This window comes from Cryptomeria japonica, chromosome 1, assembly GCF_030272615.1.
Source record: "Cryptomeria japonica chromosome 1, Sugi_1.0, whole genome shotgun sequence".
Taxonomy (NCBI): Eukaryota; Viridiplantae; Streptophyta; class Pinopsida; order Cupressales; family Cupressaceae; genus Cryptomeria; species Cryptomeria japonica.
Window position 1 is genome coordinate 605,784,576 of NC_081405.1, and position 13,811 is coordinate 605,798,386.

At 33.8% G+C, this 13,811-nt stretch overlaps 1 protein-coding gene across 1 annotated transcript; it reads left to right on the plus strand.

Annotated features, from left to right (window-relative positions):
* The first annotated feature begins 2,841 nt into the window (after positions 1–2,841).
* LOC131060081 (guanosine nucleotide diphosphate dissociation inhibitor 1) lies at positions 2,842–13,026 on the plus strand. Its single transcript, XM_057993181.2, has 13 exons — positions 2,842–3,242; positions 5,984–6,046; positions 6,163–6,246; positions 7,579–7,686; positions 7,872–8,044; positions 9,744–9,855; positions 11,216–11,296; positions 11,415–11,477; positions 11,801–11,902; positions 11,984–12,108; positions 12,320–12,530; positions 12,620–12,694; positions 12,807–13,026. The coding sequence occupies exons 1-13, from the start codon at positions 3,156–3,158 to the stop codon at positions 12,855–12,857; spliced, it is 1,335 nt and encodes a 444-aa protein (XP_057849164.1). The 5' UTR covers positions 2,842–3,155; the 3' UTR covers positions 12,858–13,026.
* The last annotated feature ends 785 nt before the right edge of the window (positions 13,027–13,811 follow it).

Below are 13,811 nucleotides of genomic sequence, written 5' to 3' on the forward strand. Positions count from 1 at the left end.
GTAGGTTGTGAAGTCTGTTTGCAATGGTTTTAGTTAGAAGTTTGTATAATGTATTACATAGAGCAATAGGTCTGAATTCTTCAAAACTTTCAGCTTTGTCTTTTTTTGGTATCAAAGCTATGAATGTATTGTTTAATTCCTTAAGGATCTTCCCTGAATTCCTAATTCCTTCTAATGCCTATGTGACTTCATCCCCAATGAAGTGTCAGCATTGCTGATAAAAGGAGGCAGGGAATCCATCTAGCCTAGGGGCCTTGTCTGGATTCATTTGGAAAAGAGATTTCTCAATTTCTGTCTTAGTAGAGAATTTAGCATTTAATAACTGATTTTGATCCTTGTTTATTATCTTCGGAATACATTTGAGCACTTCACTCCTTGAGGTTAATCTAGAGCCTTCCTGATTGTTAAAGATGTTCTTAAAATATTCAATTGCTTTTGCACTTATGATTTCTGGGTTACAGCTGAGATCCCCAGACTTGGTTTTGATTTTAGCAATTCTATTAACTAGTCTCCTCTGCTTTGTGTTGTTATGGAAGAACTTGGTGTTTTTATCTGCAGACTCCAACCAATTTTCTCTAGACTTTTATTTCCAAAATATTTCTTCTCTGGCCATAGTTTCCTCATATTCTATTAATAAGGATTTCTCCTTCACGTAGAGATTATTGTCCATACCCAATCTAATGACCTCTTCATTTACTCCTTTTAGAGCTTCCACTATTTCTATTTTTTTTAAAGAGATTGCCAAACTGATTTTTGTTCCAGGCTATTAGATTTGGTTTTACTGTTTTTAATTTAGTGACTAATTTGAAAGGTTTAGAGCCTATCACTCCAAATTCCGTCCACCATTTTTCTATTAATTTTAAGATGTTTTCATCTCTCAACCACATTAATTCAAATCTAAAAGGGATTTTAGTAGAGGGAATGGTTTCAGAGATAGAAAGCTAGACCGAGAAATGGTCTGAACCTGAGAGAGGAAGGATTTTTGCTTCAAAGGTGTTTGAGACGTTGGCCAAATTTCCTCACATGAAAAAACTATCCAACTTTTCTGCAATGTTACGGAATCCTTTCCTTCTGTTGTTCCATGTGAAAGAGTTTGTTTCTATTTTAACCTCCATGAGGTTACAATTGAATATCCATTCTCTGAGATCAATGGTGGCCTGGTTGACTTTTTTTATGCCCTCCCATTTTTCTGATGGGTCAACAATGGCGTTGAAGTCACCTCCAATGATACATATCTGATCTGGGACAGAGGTAAGAAATTGTTCTATCTCATCCCATGTTTTCTTTTTGTCTTTACTGAATAGGTCCGTAGATATTAAACAAGACAAAATTTATATTGCTCTTAATATTATTGACCCTACCACACATCCAATTAGGGGACTTATAAAGTAGGTTAAATACCACTATCTTGGGGTCCCATATTACTACTATTCCTCCCGATGCCCCCATGGTAGGGAAGCCTTCCATTCTCCTTATTCCCAATTTTTTGTCAAATATTTCTAACTCATCTTTACTTAATTTGGAATCGTGTATCATAATTATATTTGGGTTAAATTTAGTTATGCAGTGTTTTAAAATACGCTGCTTGTTAGGGGCATTCAAGCCCCTAACATTCCATGTAAAGAGCTTCATTTCTCCTTGGGAAGGACCTTCCCCTTCCTTGCATAAAAGAGATTTGTTAATGTAGTTTGGCCCTCAACCTTGCCTGCTCTATTAATGAGTTCTGATATTGATTTCCTTCCTCTTCTTTTTACCTCTCTTGCACAATCTGGGGATGGGTTCTGATATTGATTTCCTTCCTCTTCTTTTTACCTCTCTTGCACAATCTGGGGATTCAATATTGTTCAGTGTTTTAGCTAATCCCAACTCCTCTTCTTCTTTATCCATAGAAGCCTCTACTTCTAGAATTTTAGCCTTTGTAATTTTTCCTTCCAAGAGATCTGACATTAGTAGTCTTCTCTGATATGCAAGTTCCTCATCATCCGCCACTTCATTTATAAAGGAGTTAGTCAAGTCATTAACTGTTTCATTGCCCACATACTCCAAAATGATTGTATTCTCCTTTGTGATCCTCTTGGCATACTCCTCCTATGTTTCCATTGTATCTAATATAAGGGGACTAATGGGTGATGGCTCTAAGCCATCGTTTTCATGTGTGGTATCTGGTTGGGTATCCTTTTCCAAGCTTTGTTTATAATTTGAATTATTATTTTTTTTTAAGTTATATTTTCTACTTACTAAAAGCAATAAGAAGAAAAAAAATAGGTAGGAATAATTTTTTTAAAATAAAAATTAAACTTAGACTATAGATTTTTTGTTTAAAAAATTTAATTCTTTGTTCTGATTAATTGAACTAATTAAAAAAAAATCAATGAATGCAATAGTATCCTACCTTTGGCTGAACTAATAATAACATATATAAATAATAAATGATAATTATATGGATTGTTTATCCCAACAATTCCCATTTTTCAAGATGAAATAAAGGAGGTCCCCATGGAGCTCCTTAACTTATTTTAGCTAGCAATATCTTGCTCAACTTTTTGAGGAGCAATTTATGGAGCCCGTGACCTCATAGATTGTAAAATGGTTGCTTATTTTTATACAATCCTTTTAATCATTTTATAAAGAAATTATTAGTAATATTTGTTGCAAATAAAATTTGTAAGCAAACTTGTAGACAAATAAAACCACATATCATTTTTTAAATATATTTTAACCTTATTTTTTCAAAACTTTATTTTTAATTTGTAAACAGGTGCTACTCCAAGATTCCATTTTATCTTTTTATTCTAATTAGAATTTCACATAAGAACACTCAACGACTTAAAAAATGTTCATAAACAGGAACATGGGACATGGGGTAAGAATATATACAACTCAATACTACGCGTAGGCATACAACTCACTTAGATAACCAGTTTTGCATCTATTTCGGAGTCGCTCCATTTTCCTCTATTACGGCAATGTTTTTCTAAAATAGTACCAGTCAGCTTTGACGCTACCCATTTACACGCTCCACTCAGTTTCGTTTACCCTAGTACCTGTGTGCGTACAACATCCTTAATTAATCCAAATCGCCATTTATTAAAAATCTCAAACGACCCATTTGGCTGTTTTATTTTTCCTGGTCGATTCACCTGTGCAAATTAACCATGGATGAGGAGTATGATGTGATTGTGCTGGGCACTGGCCTCAAAGAATGCATAATCAGCGGCCTTCTGTCTGTCGACGGGCTCAAGGTATGCTCCTATTTCAATACAATTCAGATTTTCATGATCTAAAAGGAATCGTAGAAAAAATCTAGATTTCATGACAACAGATACCATCTTACGAGCTTAGGGTTTCAATTCTAGCCTTTTATTTGTAAAAATAACCATGGATGAATTTTTTGGTTTCTATTATCATTCTTGTATAGGAGATTCTCTGGTTTAAAAAAAATATAATCGATGGGTTTTATAATTCTTTTTAGACTTTGCCCTAGCTGCCGCTAATAGGATCCTGACATGTAAAAGCATCGGCCTAAAATGGATGTATGGTATCATAGTTGTGATTTAGACAATCATTTTTCCGTGTCTTGGTTTCGTTTGATCGAGATGAGACTAATCCTGGCAGCTTCTCCAGCTGAAGTCTTCTTGAGTGTCAAAGACAATTCCATAAACCCCCATCTCTAATCGAGCTTAGATCTCCATTTTTTGTATTTAGGGAAAACTACTTCATTCAATTCACCCAATGGTGGCACTTGGTTCTGACAAATGTTTACCCTTATCAAAGAGGCGCTGATCGGGGTGTGAATGCAGGGAGGTAGCCTCGGTGGGGTTGAAACTTCTTTCTGATTGTTCTCCGTCATTCCCACTAAACCAAGCTCATTGGATTATTCCGTCGTTGTTTTCAATTTAATTAAATTTTCCTTTCTTTAAAATATTTTGGATGTGCCTCAACTCTCAGTCCAGCAGGCCCTTTCCCTGGCTTCAGCTTATAAGTTTTAGACGCTTAAAATGACTGACATTATCGGATTTGTGGTTTCCAATTATTAGCCTTTAATAGACATTTGGCTGCTTTTTATGGTAACATTTTAAATGGGCTCATAGCCTTTCAGTTCAGTGCTCTTGCTGTAGCATAGAGTGACACCATGCCCCTATGTCTCACTTTCATCTGTTAGACTAAACTGTTGCGAAGTGTATTTTAGCTTAGATCTATGCAAACCAATTCCTTGTTTACATTATACCCACAAGTACTTTATGTTGCTTTGTGTTTGAATTTTTACTTTTTTTTTTAGAGTTTGCACAATTAAACTTTCCATTGTGTCATCAGACATGCAAGATAGGCATTAACACATATTTAGGCTTCAATTATTAGTCCTTTTTAGATCTCTGTTTTGTCTTTTTTTATTGTTTTAATGATCATATAATGGGTATCGCGACCAGGTCTCCACCCATGCTTCAGCTATACTTTAAATATATGAAATATTGGTGTTAATCAACTTATGTTTTTATGTTATTAGTTTTTTCAAATGTTGTCTTTTTAAACTGTTTTAGATGAGCTTGATAGTCATAATGATTTTCGTTAGTTTAGTAAAACTCTTTCTCATGCTGTAGCTTGTATACTGGACATCTAAAAACAGAATGGAAATAATGGATTCATATTATCAGTCTTCTGAGATTTGTCTGATCTGGAAATATTTCCCTGATGGATCTGATGAATTTTTCCTCAGTCTAGCATGATATTGCCTTTAATTAGTCCTAGTCATGTAAAAAGAGAAGCGTTATGTATCAATCGTGTCCATTTAGTGACATAAAAATACCAGTATTTATGGATGTACAAATTTATGTTGAATCAATAAAATTATAAAAAAGACATTCGTAATTCAACTGTGAGATAATCAGTTGAAGTATCTTTCAACCACAGAGTGATGCTTCCAGTTCCATTGACTACTCTTCTTACTCTCAATGCTATCTGTTCATTTCATGAACAATATGGTTTTGATCCAAATAAATTACCCGCCAATGGAATCTGCCTGTAGGAAAGTATGTGTCCTCGTTAAGGTGCTCAGAAACTCTCAATCAGCTTAGCTCATTCATCTTTATGAACTTCATCTCAATGGGGAAGGATAATAAGGCTTTGAATACAAGTGGCTATCATATGAAATCACTTATGTATGAGAACATAAAGAGAATTAATAAAGAGTCAATAAAAAGAGCTTAGAAAATATTAGATAGCTTTTTTGCATGCCAATGTTAAGCTAGGTTTTAATTGAACTGCTAGTGATGTAATGAAACCATAATGAATCTAGTTAGCATGTTTGTTGGCATCAACCGTGCATTCTTGAATGTGAACTTTCTTTAACTGTTTTCTGTGATTGCCAGCTCAAATTGACCATTTCATGAACTTAATAATGTTTCAAGAGACCAGGTAACATAAGTTTGATAAAACCCAGAATAGCCAACTACATTTCATCAGATGTGACCTACACACTAGCTTCTAGCATTTTGAATCTTATTTGTTGTGAAGGCCTTCTTACCTTTGGTCTACTGAGGTAGGTATAAGGGGGTAAAATCATAGTTTAACTTCCTTAATTAGCAAAACTCAGGGGTGATGTAGATTTGCCACAAGTGGGGATATGACTCTTGACTTTTGTCCATACAAATTTTATGACCCAAAAGAAGAAGTGATGTGACCAGTAGGAAATGGGGAATTTCACCGAATTTGTAGATGTTGCACACTACGCCAAATGAAAAAACTGTAGATCCCAACACATTTCAGAAACGAAATTTCAAAAGATCATGTTTCAGCTTTGTCTTAAAAAGAAATCCTTTATGTAAAAAACTGTCTACCTTATAAATTTTCTTCTCGTCAGTTCCTTTCAACTTTGAAACTGATTATGTTAGGTACTTGTCAGTTAATCGTTATTCTCTATGTATCATTTGGAAGCCTTTATCCTCTGTTTAAATCTTTTGTTGTTCACGAGCTTGTTGACTTTCAGGTGCTGCATATGGATAGGAATGATTATTATGGGGGAGAATCTACATCACTTAATCTTGTACAGGTATGTAACATGCACGAATCACTGTTCACGGGAGTGCATGGTAAGATGTATTTTGGTTGGAAGATTTTCAATAAGCATTTTTCTATAGCTTAGTGTTTATCCATGTTAATGTGAAGCTTTGGAAGAAGTTTCGGGGTAGTGATAAGCCACCTGCACATCTGGGACCGAGTAGGGACTACAATGTTGACATGATCCCCAAGGTAAAAACATCTTTTATACCTACAATTTTTTCTCTGTGCATGTGCATGTCTCTTTCTAGACTCTCTTTATTATGGACAGTTTTAATGCCTGTTTATAAATGTGCAATGGCAGACATTTCTCAACATATTTTTTAAATTCAAAAGTCAAAAGCTTTAATAGATTCGTAGAGGCATTTCCAAGGGTCCCTCTACAATTTTCCTTAAATATTTAAATTGTAGTGGATTATCAGCTTAGATTTTAAGGCTTATCTTCAATTGAGCCATGATCCTCTCATCATAATAGAAGTGACCTAAAAAGGCACACCCATGCTGGCAACACTCTCCCTTACTTAGTGCATGTTTGCACACTTAGGAGCTCACATGTTCAAATCCGTTGTGGGACAGAGTTGTACACTCAATTGAACAATATACAAGATAAATGGAAATGCGATCTTCTTGTGGGTTTTAATAAGGGCAGTCTCATACACCAAATTGGTATCTTGCTTGGCAGTGGCCTAAAAGACTACCTTCACCTACTTGTTTTGGTCCTTCTTTTGAAATATTGATTTTTAGCAACAAATGTAGCTTATATGAAACAGTTTCTTTATATTAACTTTGGAATTTTTAAAACTCTCTCTCTTGAAATGTATCTGCTTTTCTCACAAGCAAATGATTTGCTTGTCCGTTATTCAGTTTTAGCACCTGTGCAATGTCGTTTGAATCAGTTACATTAATTTTTGTAATGATTTCTGAGGTTGGATGATGCTTGTGAGGAAAAGGAAGGGGATGTTGCCATTGCTATGTAAATATGTAAATGTCTAGTTTTGATTAGAAGTGAATTTAAGTCTCTTTTAAGCTTAGACTGTGAAAGGCAAGAAGCAACCGCTTATGTCTTTTTTATGTAATTGTATAGTTCATATGGAATGGTGCTAACTATGTTCAGAGTAATCCAAATGACTTGTGCACTGACATATAATCAATTCTTTGATGATGTTAACCATACTTGCAAAGTTTCTTATTCTACGGGTCAAAATGTTTTTTCTGTCTTTTTAATTTTCTAACATGTATCATTTGAATTTGAATGCTATTTTTTTATGGCTAGTAATTAGTTCCCTCAATCTCTCCCCCATCTATCCCATACTCTAATGAGCATATTAGAAGTAGGGAAGTTCTCCATGGACCATCTGTTTGTTATATTTGATGAGATGACAAACAAAATGTTGCTTCTTGTGGAAATAATTACAGTATCTTGAGCATCAACACAAAGTTGATATCTCAGAAAGATTTATTATCTTTCCAATGCAAAATTTGGATCTTAAATATTACATTCCTACCTGACTACTATACTTGCAGTTTATGATGGCGAATGGTGCTTTGGTACGAGTCCTCATTCACACAGATGTCACGAAATATTTATATTTTAAGGCTGTAGATGGAAGCTATGTATACAACAAGGGAAAGGTATGTCCATGTTTACCACATTCTTGAGATATAAATCAAGACTTCCTCTAAACTTTTCTTATTATTCTATTAGCATGTAATTGTGGTTAGGATGTTTGGCTGCATTTAGAATTTGGCTTGAAGGGAAATCTTATTATGTTTAAATTTTTCTTATTGAAATTAATACTAGTTATATTGTTTTACAGATACAAAAGGTTCCAGCCACTGACATGGAGGCTTTAAAATCTCCTCTTATGGGGTTGTTTGAAAAGCGTCGTGCACGGAAATTCTTTATATATGTTCAAGATTATGAGGAGAGTGATCCAAAAACACACGAGGGGCTGGACTTGACAAGAGTAACAGCAAGAGAACTTATTGCGTATGTTGATCTCTTAATTGATTTGCACAGATTGAGAATTTGAGTTTACTAACATTCCAAGTTATTTTATTTAGAAGGATTAATATAATTATTCCCAAGATATGCTGCCATTTTAGCGTAAATGGATTGAAATCACAAGCTTTTCTTGCATGTGTAACAGTTTTCTCTGAACATGGTGGGCAAATTTAGTTTATTAGTCTAATGGAAACGTAGCAGCTTATTGTTATGTGGCTTCTAGTTTTGATTGCCAAGATTAATCTTACCATTAGATCGTAGATCGAATGTCAAAAGATGAAAATAGTTTTATATGTGAAAATATTGGAGAAATATGGATCTTATTAAAATATCAATCTAATGAAAAGGAAGTATAGCTTTAGATCAAATGTAAAAAAAAAAGTCTTATGTGCCAATTTATTGGAGAAATGTAGATCTAATTAGCGAAATTGACAAGTGTTATTCATAAATTTAAAAGTTTGAATGTTTAATTTACTTATCCATAGGCTTCTTATCATCTTTGGATGAAACTTGATTGAACCTCTAGCAATCACTTATGAACTCAAAAGTTGAGGAAAGTTATCAGCTTTCATATTGCTTTGCAAAGCATCAATGATAGAAAGGTGTTTCTTTTTTGGCATTTTATTAAATTAGTCAATAGAGATTTTTGGAGGGATTCATATTATTTAGAGTTTTTAGATAACCTGCATGAGTCTTTTTGAAACCTCTTTATTAAACTCCAATGCTCAGCATCTTAAAATTTATAGTTGTACCATTGTAAGTTAGAATGATAAAGATTGAGATTTCAATAAGAGATAATTGTTCGGAGCATAATTACTGATTATGTAATTGTACATTTTTTCTCTGCTTCTCTTACTCATCAAGGCATTATTTATTTGGACTTGCCACTTATCTATTATACACCTTGCATTGCCTAATTACTGTCACTGCTGTTACCTCCCAGACAGGTTGATAATTGACGCTATGTTATGTCAACTCAGTGTGTAATGAGGAACAATGGGCCCATTGCTGACTCTTAAAAAGAGGCAGAGGTTAACACTTAGATGAATAGTCTGTAAAACATTATTTACTAATAGTGAGTAATCAATTAATATTATTCAACAGTTAATGTGTTGAGCCCTTGACCTCCTCTGCGAACTTAATGTACTGGCATAGAATGCACAATCATTTGACTAATACCTAGATCCTATCTTTTGATATGACAGTTAATGTGCCTTTCAACAATTTATGGAGACTAGAAATTCACCTATGTCTTGCAGTGATCCTCAATTCTTACTGTCAATGGTTGTATTTTACTTTATCTGTCGTGTTTGAGAAAGTTATTTGTTCCCTGCATTAAGCATGAAACATAACATGGATCTTAAGTTTTGTGATATATATAAACATTTTGGCAGGAAAAAGACTGAAAGTAAACCTCTAACTGCCGAACTTCTAGCTTCACAATTTCAGACTCTTGATATATCTAAAAATTGGAATGTATTTTACTTTTTAGCAAATTGAGTAGTTCTTTTTTTTAATCTTAATTATATTAATGGAGTGATCATCTAGAAATGATATAATATCTCCTTGAATTTTGTTGTTTTCTTATTGAATAATTAGTTTTCAAACAGGATTTAATCCTTTGCATTATACTTTCTTTATCAAAATTTGTTTGATTTATTTTTGTATATCTTCATATACACAGAAAATATGGACTAGATGACAATACTGTGGATTTCATTGGTCATGCTCTTGCACTTCATCGAGATGATCGCTATCTAGATGAACCAGCATTAGAAACTATCAAAAAAATGAAGGTAAGTTCAGGGGTAAAGCTTGAATGTTTGTGGAGATTCTCTAAATTTTGGCTTTCAAGAAATTTACTTTAGTCAAAGCATTGCCTTATATTATGTCTTGAAAGTATGAATTGAAATAATTTATAAAAGAAGCCTGGATATGTTTTATGTCAAGGCTTGCTTAATAGCATGCATTGCATTGAAGGCAAAGATGTCTATGATAACCTTCAAAATTTCATGCTATGCTAATTGTGGTGAAGGTTTGTATGACATAGTATATTATGTGAAGAAGTTGCAGGATCATGATATATTTCGGTAAAAATATTTGCATATCAACATTAGTCATCCCATCAGAATGTTTCTTTTGTGATCTGGTTTCCATGTGGTATCCAATCCTTATGAATCTGTGTGATAGCAGTTCAAACTATTTTATTGCATTTGTAATTCATAGGTTTCTCCAATTGTTATTAACATGTTTTGTCTTAGGGGTATATCATCATCTATGATGATTAATGAGCACGAATCCATCCTGTTTTGACTGGATAAATAAATCGTATAGGTTAAGTAATGTCATATATAATGTCATCTTTTACTCCTGTTCTATTTGTCTTGTTAACAATTTTTGAGTGCCATATCAAACTCCAGTCTCTTAGTGGGAATTTGGAAGCATACAAGTTCAAAATCTTTCAGAATCTACAGATGACACAAATTAAGCAAATGCACGGTGCATCTATATGCCAATTTAGAAAAAAAAATATTATTATTAGCAATGACATTTTCATTGATTTGCAAGTTTTGCATCATTTTCGTTAATATTTTTCTTCAAATAAACTACCTACTAGCTCTTCCTTCATATTGTATACTTCAATGATGTGTTTCTAAATAAAAGTAGCGGGGATCTATTTATGGGACCCCAGCCCAACTGAAAACATAAAAGCAGCATAAATAGAAGATCTAAAACATGCATACCTTTCTACATAGGATTCAAAAGAGCCTACGTTTTCTCTTTCTTTCTTTATTAATGCATTCCTTCAATGATGTGTTAATATAACTTAAATAGTTTGAAATTTTGGAGAAATGAGGCGGATTAGGTTAGGAAAAAGCTCAAATATCTTAGTGGCATCCTTGCCTAGTATGTGTGTTTATCTTGGATTGCTACTTTGTGCTTGATTAAATGGTTTCTTGGTATAAGGTCAAACTCCTATGCATTTTTGATATTCTAGCATTGGTACCTGTCATTTTCAAGTGATCATTGCTATGAATGCATGTGTTCTAAATTGACAAATATTGTATGCAAAGAATAATGAAATTTATTCTGTATTATGGTGTTTTTAACATGCCTTTTATATAGACTGATAATAGTGAACTTGTTATTTGATAGCTTTATGCAGAGTCACTTGCACGCTTTCAAGGAGGGTCACCTTACATATACCCATTATATGGGTTAGGCGAACTACCTCAGGTTAGATATTTACAACCACTAACTATAAAATGTTACTCATTTGTATTATTGGGTGCTGTGGCATTTTTTATGCTTAGCTGAATTTAACTGATTGTAAATGTTTATTTATATGTTACAGGCATTTGCACGTCTTAGTGCCGTTTATGGTGGAACTTATATGCTTAACAAACCAGAGTGCAAGGTACATGAAACTCAAATATTTTACATCTTTAAAGCTTATCGTGTTTTGGCAAGCATATTGTGGTTGGACATTTACCAGTCTTCTGGCATTGGCATTGTGGGAAATCCCACAGATGCATTGCTTCATTGTTTAGTTTATTGAGTTCTCTATAAACTGAATATTCTGATCAATGTACTTCGTTAATTTTCATGATCTGTTACCAAATGTGGATGGTTTGCCATGTATGCAACGTAGATGTCATAATGTATATCAATTGTAACATTCCTATATTTGTAACTCTATACGACATTTCTTGTTGTATGGTGCAAATGAAATCTGTCCAGGTGGAGTTTGATGAAGAAGGTAAAGTGTGTGGTGTAACCTCTGAAGGAGAAACTGCAAGATGCAAAAAAGTAGTTTGCGATCCATCTTATTTAACGAACAAGGTAATTCAGGTGGACATGAGTTTCAACAAAAATGGCATTTTGACTGTAAACAAATTATCTGATTATTGACCTTTTAAACAGGTTAAGAAAGTTGGAAAGGTTGCTCGTGCAATCTGCATTATGAGTCATCCCATTCCAAACACCAATGATGTTCAGTCAGTACAGATCATTCTGCCTCAGAAGCAAATTGGACGCAAATCTGACATGTATGTGTTGTTACAAACCTTGAAGACCAGAAATTATTCATTTTTTTCTAATTTATTGCAGTTCCATTTTCATTATCAATCAATTGACAGTTGTACAATGGCACTGAATAATATACTTTGGAAATATGTTCTGATACATAGATATGGATATCTTGCCATAAAACGAGCATTGGAAATTTAAACATATTTTTTACCTTCCTTTATAATGCAGGTATGTGTTCTGTTGTTCTTATTCGCACAATGTTGCTCCCAAAGGGAAGTACATTGCTTTTGTTTCAACAGAAGCTGAAACTGATAGGCCTGATTTAGAATTACGACCTGGAATAGCTTTGCTTGGACCAGTTGATGAGATGTTCTTTGACACATATGATAGATGTGTGCCGGTTAATGAACCTTCTCTGGACAATTGCTTTATATCAACTGTAAGAAACTTTGTTACCTTTAAAAGTTGCATTTATTGATACAAGTTGCTGGCAGAGAATTTAATTAACAAAAATTATAATGGTTTCAGAGTTACGATGCAACAACACATTTTGAGACAACAGTGCAGGATGTGCTTGCTATGTACAGTAGCATCACTGGAAAGGTATGGAAAGAATTTGTAATGATCGTGTTAGGGTTATAAAGACCTGTTAATGTGCTATACAACTGTACTTTTAGATGTAGGTTGAATCCTTATTGTTAACTGTTACATGCAGGAGTTGGACCTGACTGTTGATCTAAGCGCAGCAAGTGCAGCTGAAGAATGACAAACTCTCCAGTATTAACCTTAATTAGTTGAACTGTTCTTTGATGCTACATTTGTACTGCAGATGTGGTGTAAAATTGTGTTGAAAATGTTCTGTTATTTGTATTTATATTCAGTAGACATTTTCCTGAAATACCATTTTAATTCCTATGGTTCAGCTTTTCTGCTCATGATTTAAATCACCATTCTTACGTGATCGATCTATTCCTACATATTCATTTTCTGCAATTTGTGTGTGCTTTTTGATATGATAAGACTGCATAGATTCAGGTTGCTTTACCATGCCATTACCATGTAGATAATTTAAAATTTCTAAGGCAAAGAAGTTTGATTGTGCTTGAGACAAAGGTCGCTCTTAGTTGTGAGAACTTTCATTTTATTTTGTTTGTAGAGATTGCACAAACTACTGCAACTTTTGCCTCTGCTATCAAGTTTTAAAGAGAACAGTGTTCTACGCTTCTTATATTGCAGGCAACTAATCTTTCTGCTTTGTGATTTTGTATTTGTCTTCTAACCCTTTTTCAATCACGATGGATGCTCATTTCGATGCTTCAACAGTAGTATCCTTTCACACATTTATTTAAGGCTGCAATGTTTTTTTATGGTCAAAGATTGATGTGTTCAAGTTTGGCATATTATGCTGAGCTACATAAAATTGATATATATTGTCCTTAAACCGAATGCCCCAGTTGGTGGTATTTAATACTATGGCATCAATTACGTGGTCGGTTGTAGCCTTTGCATCCCAACCTCTCCAAATTGGATTGAATTCTTTTTTTCTCATTAAAACTGTGGTAGCATTTATTGGGGTTTCTGCATTGATTTTGATTTGTGTGAGCATAAATAAGAGAGATGAGAATTGCCTCTTGTAGCAAATATTGGATACAGTTATCTTGATAACAGATCCGAGGAATGAAAAGTTTTCTTTAGATAACTGACGTTAGTTTTACATTAA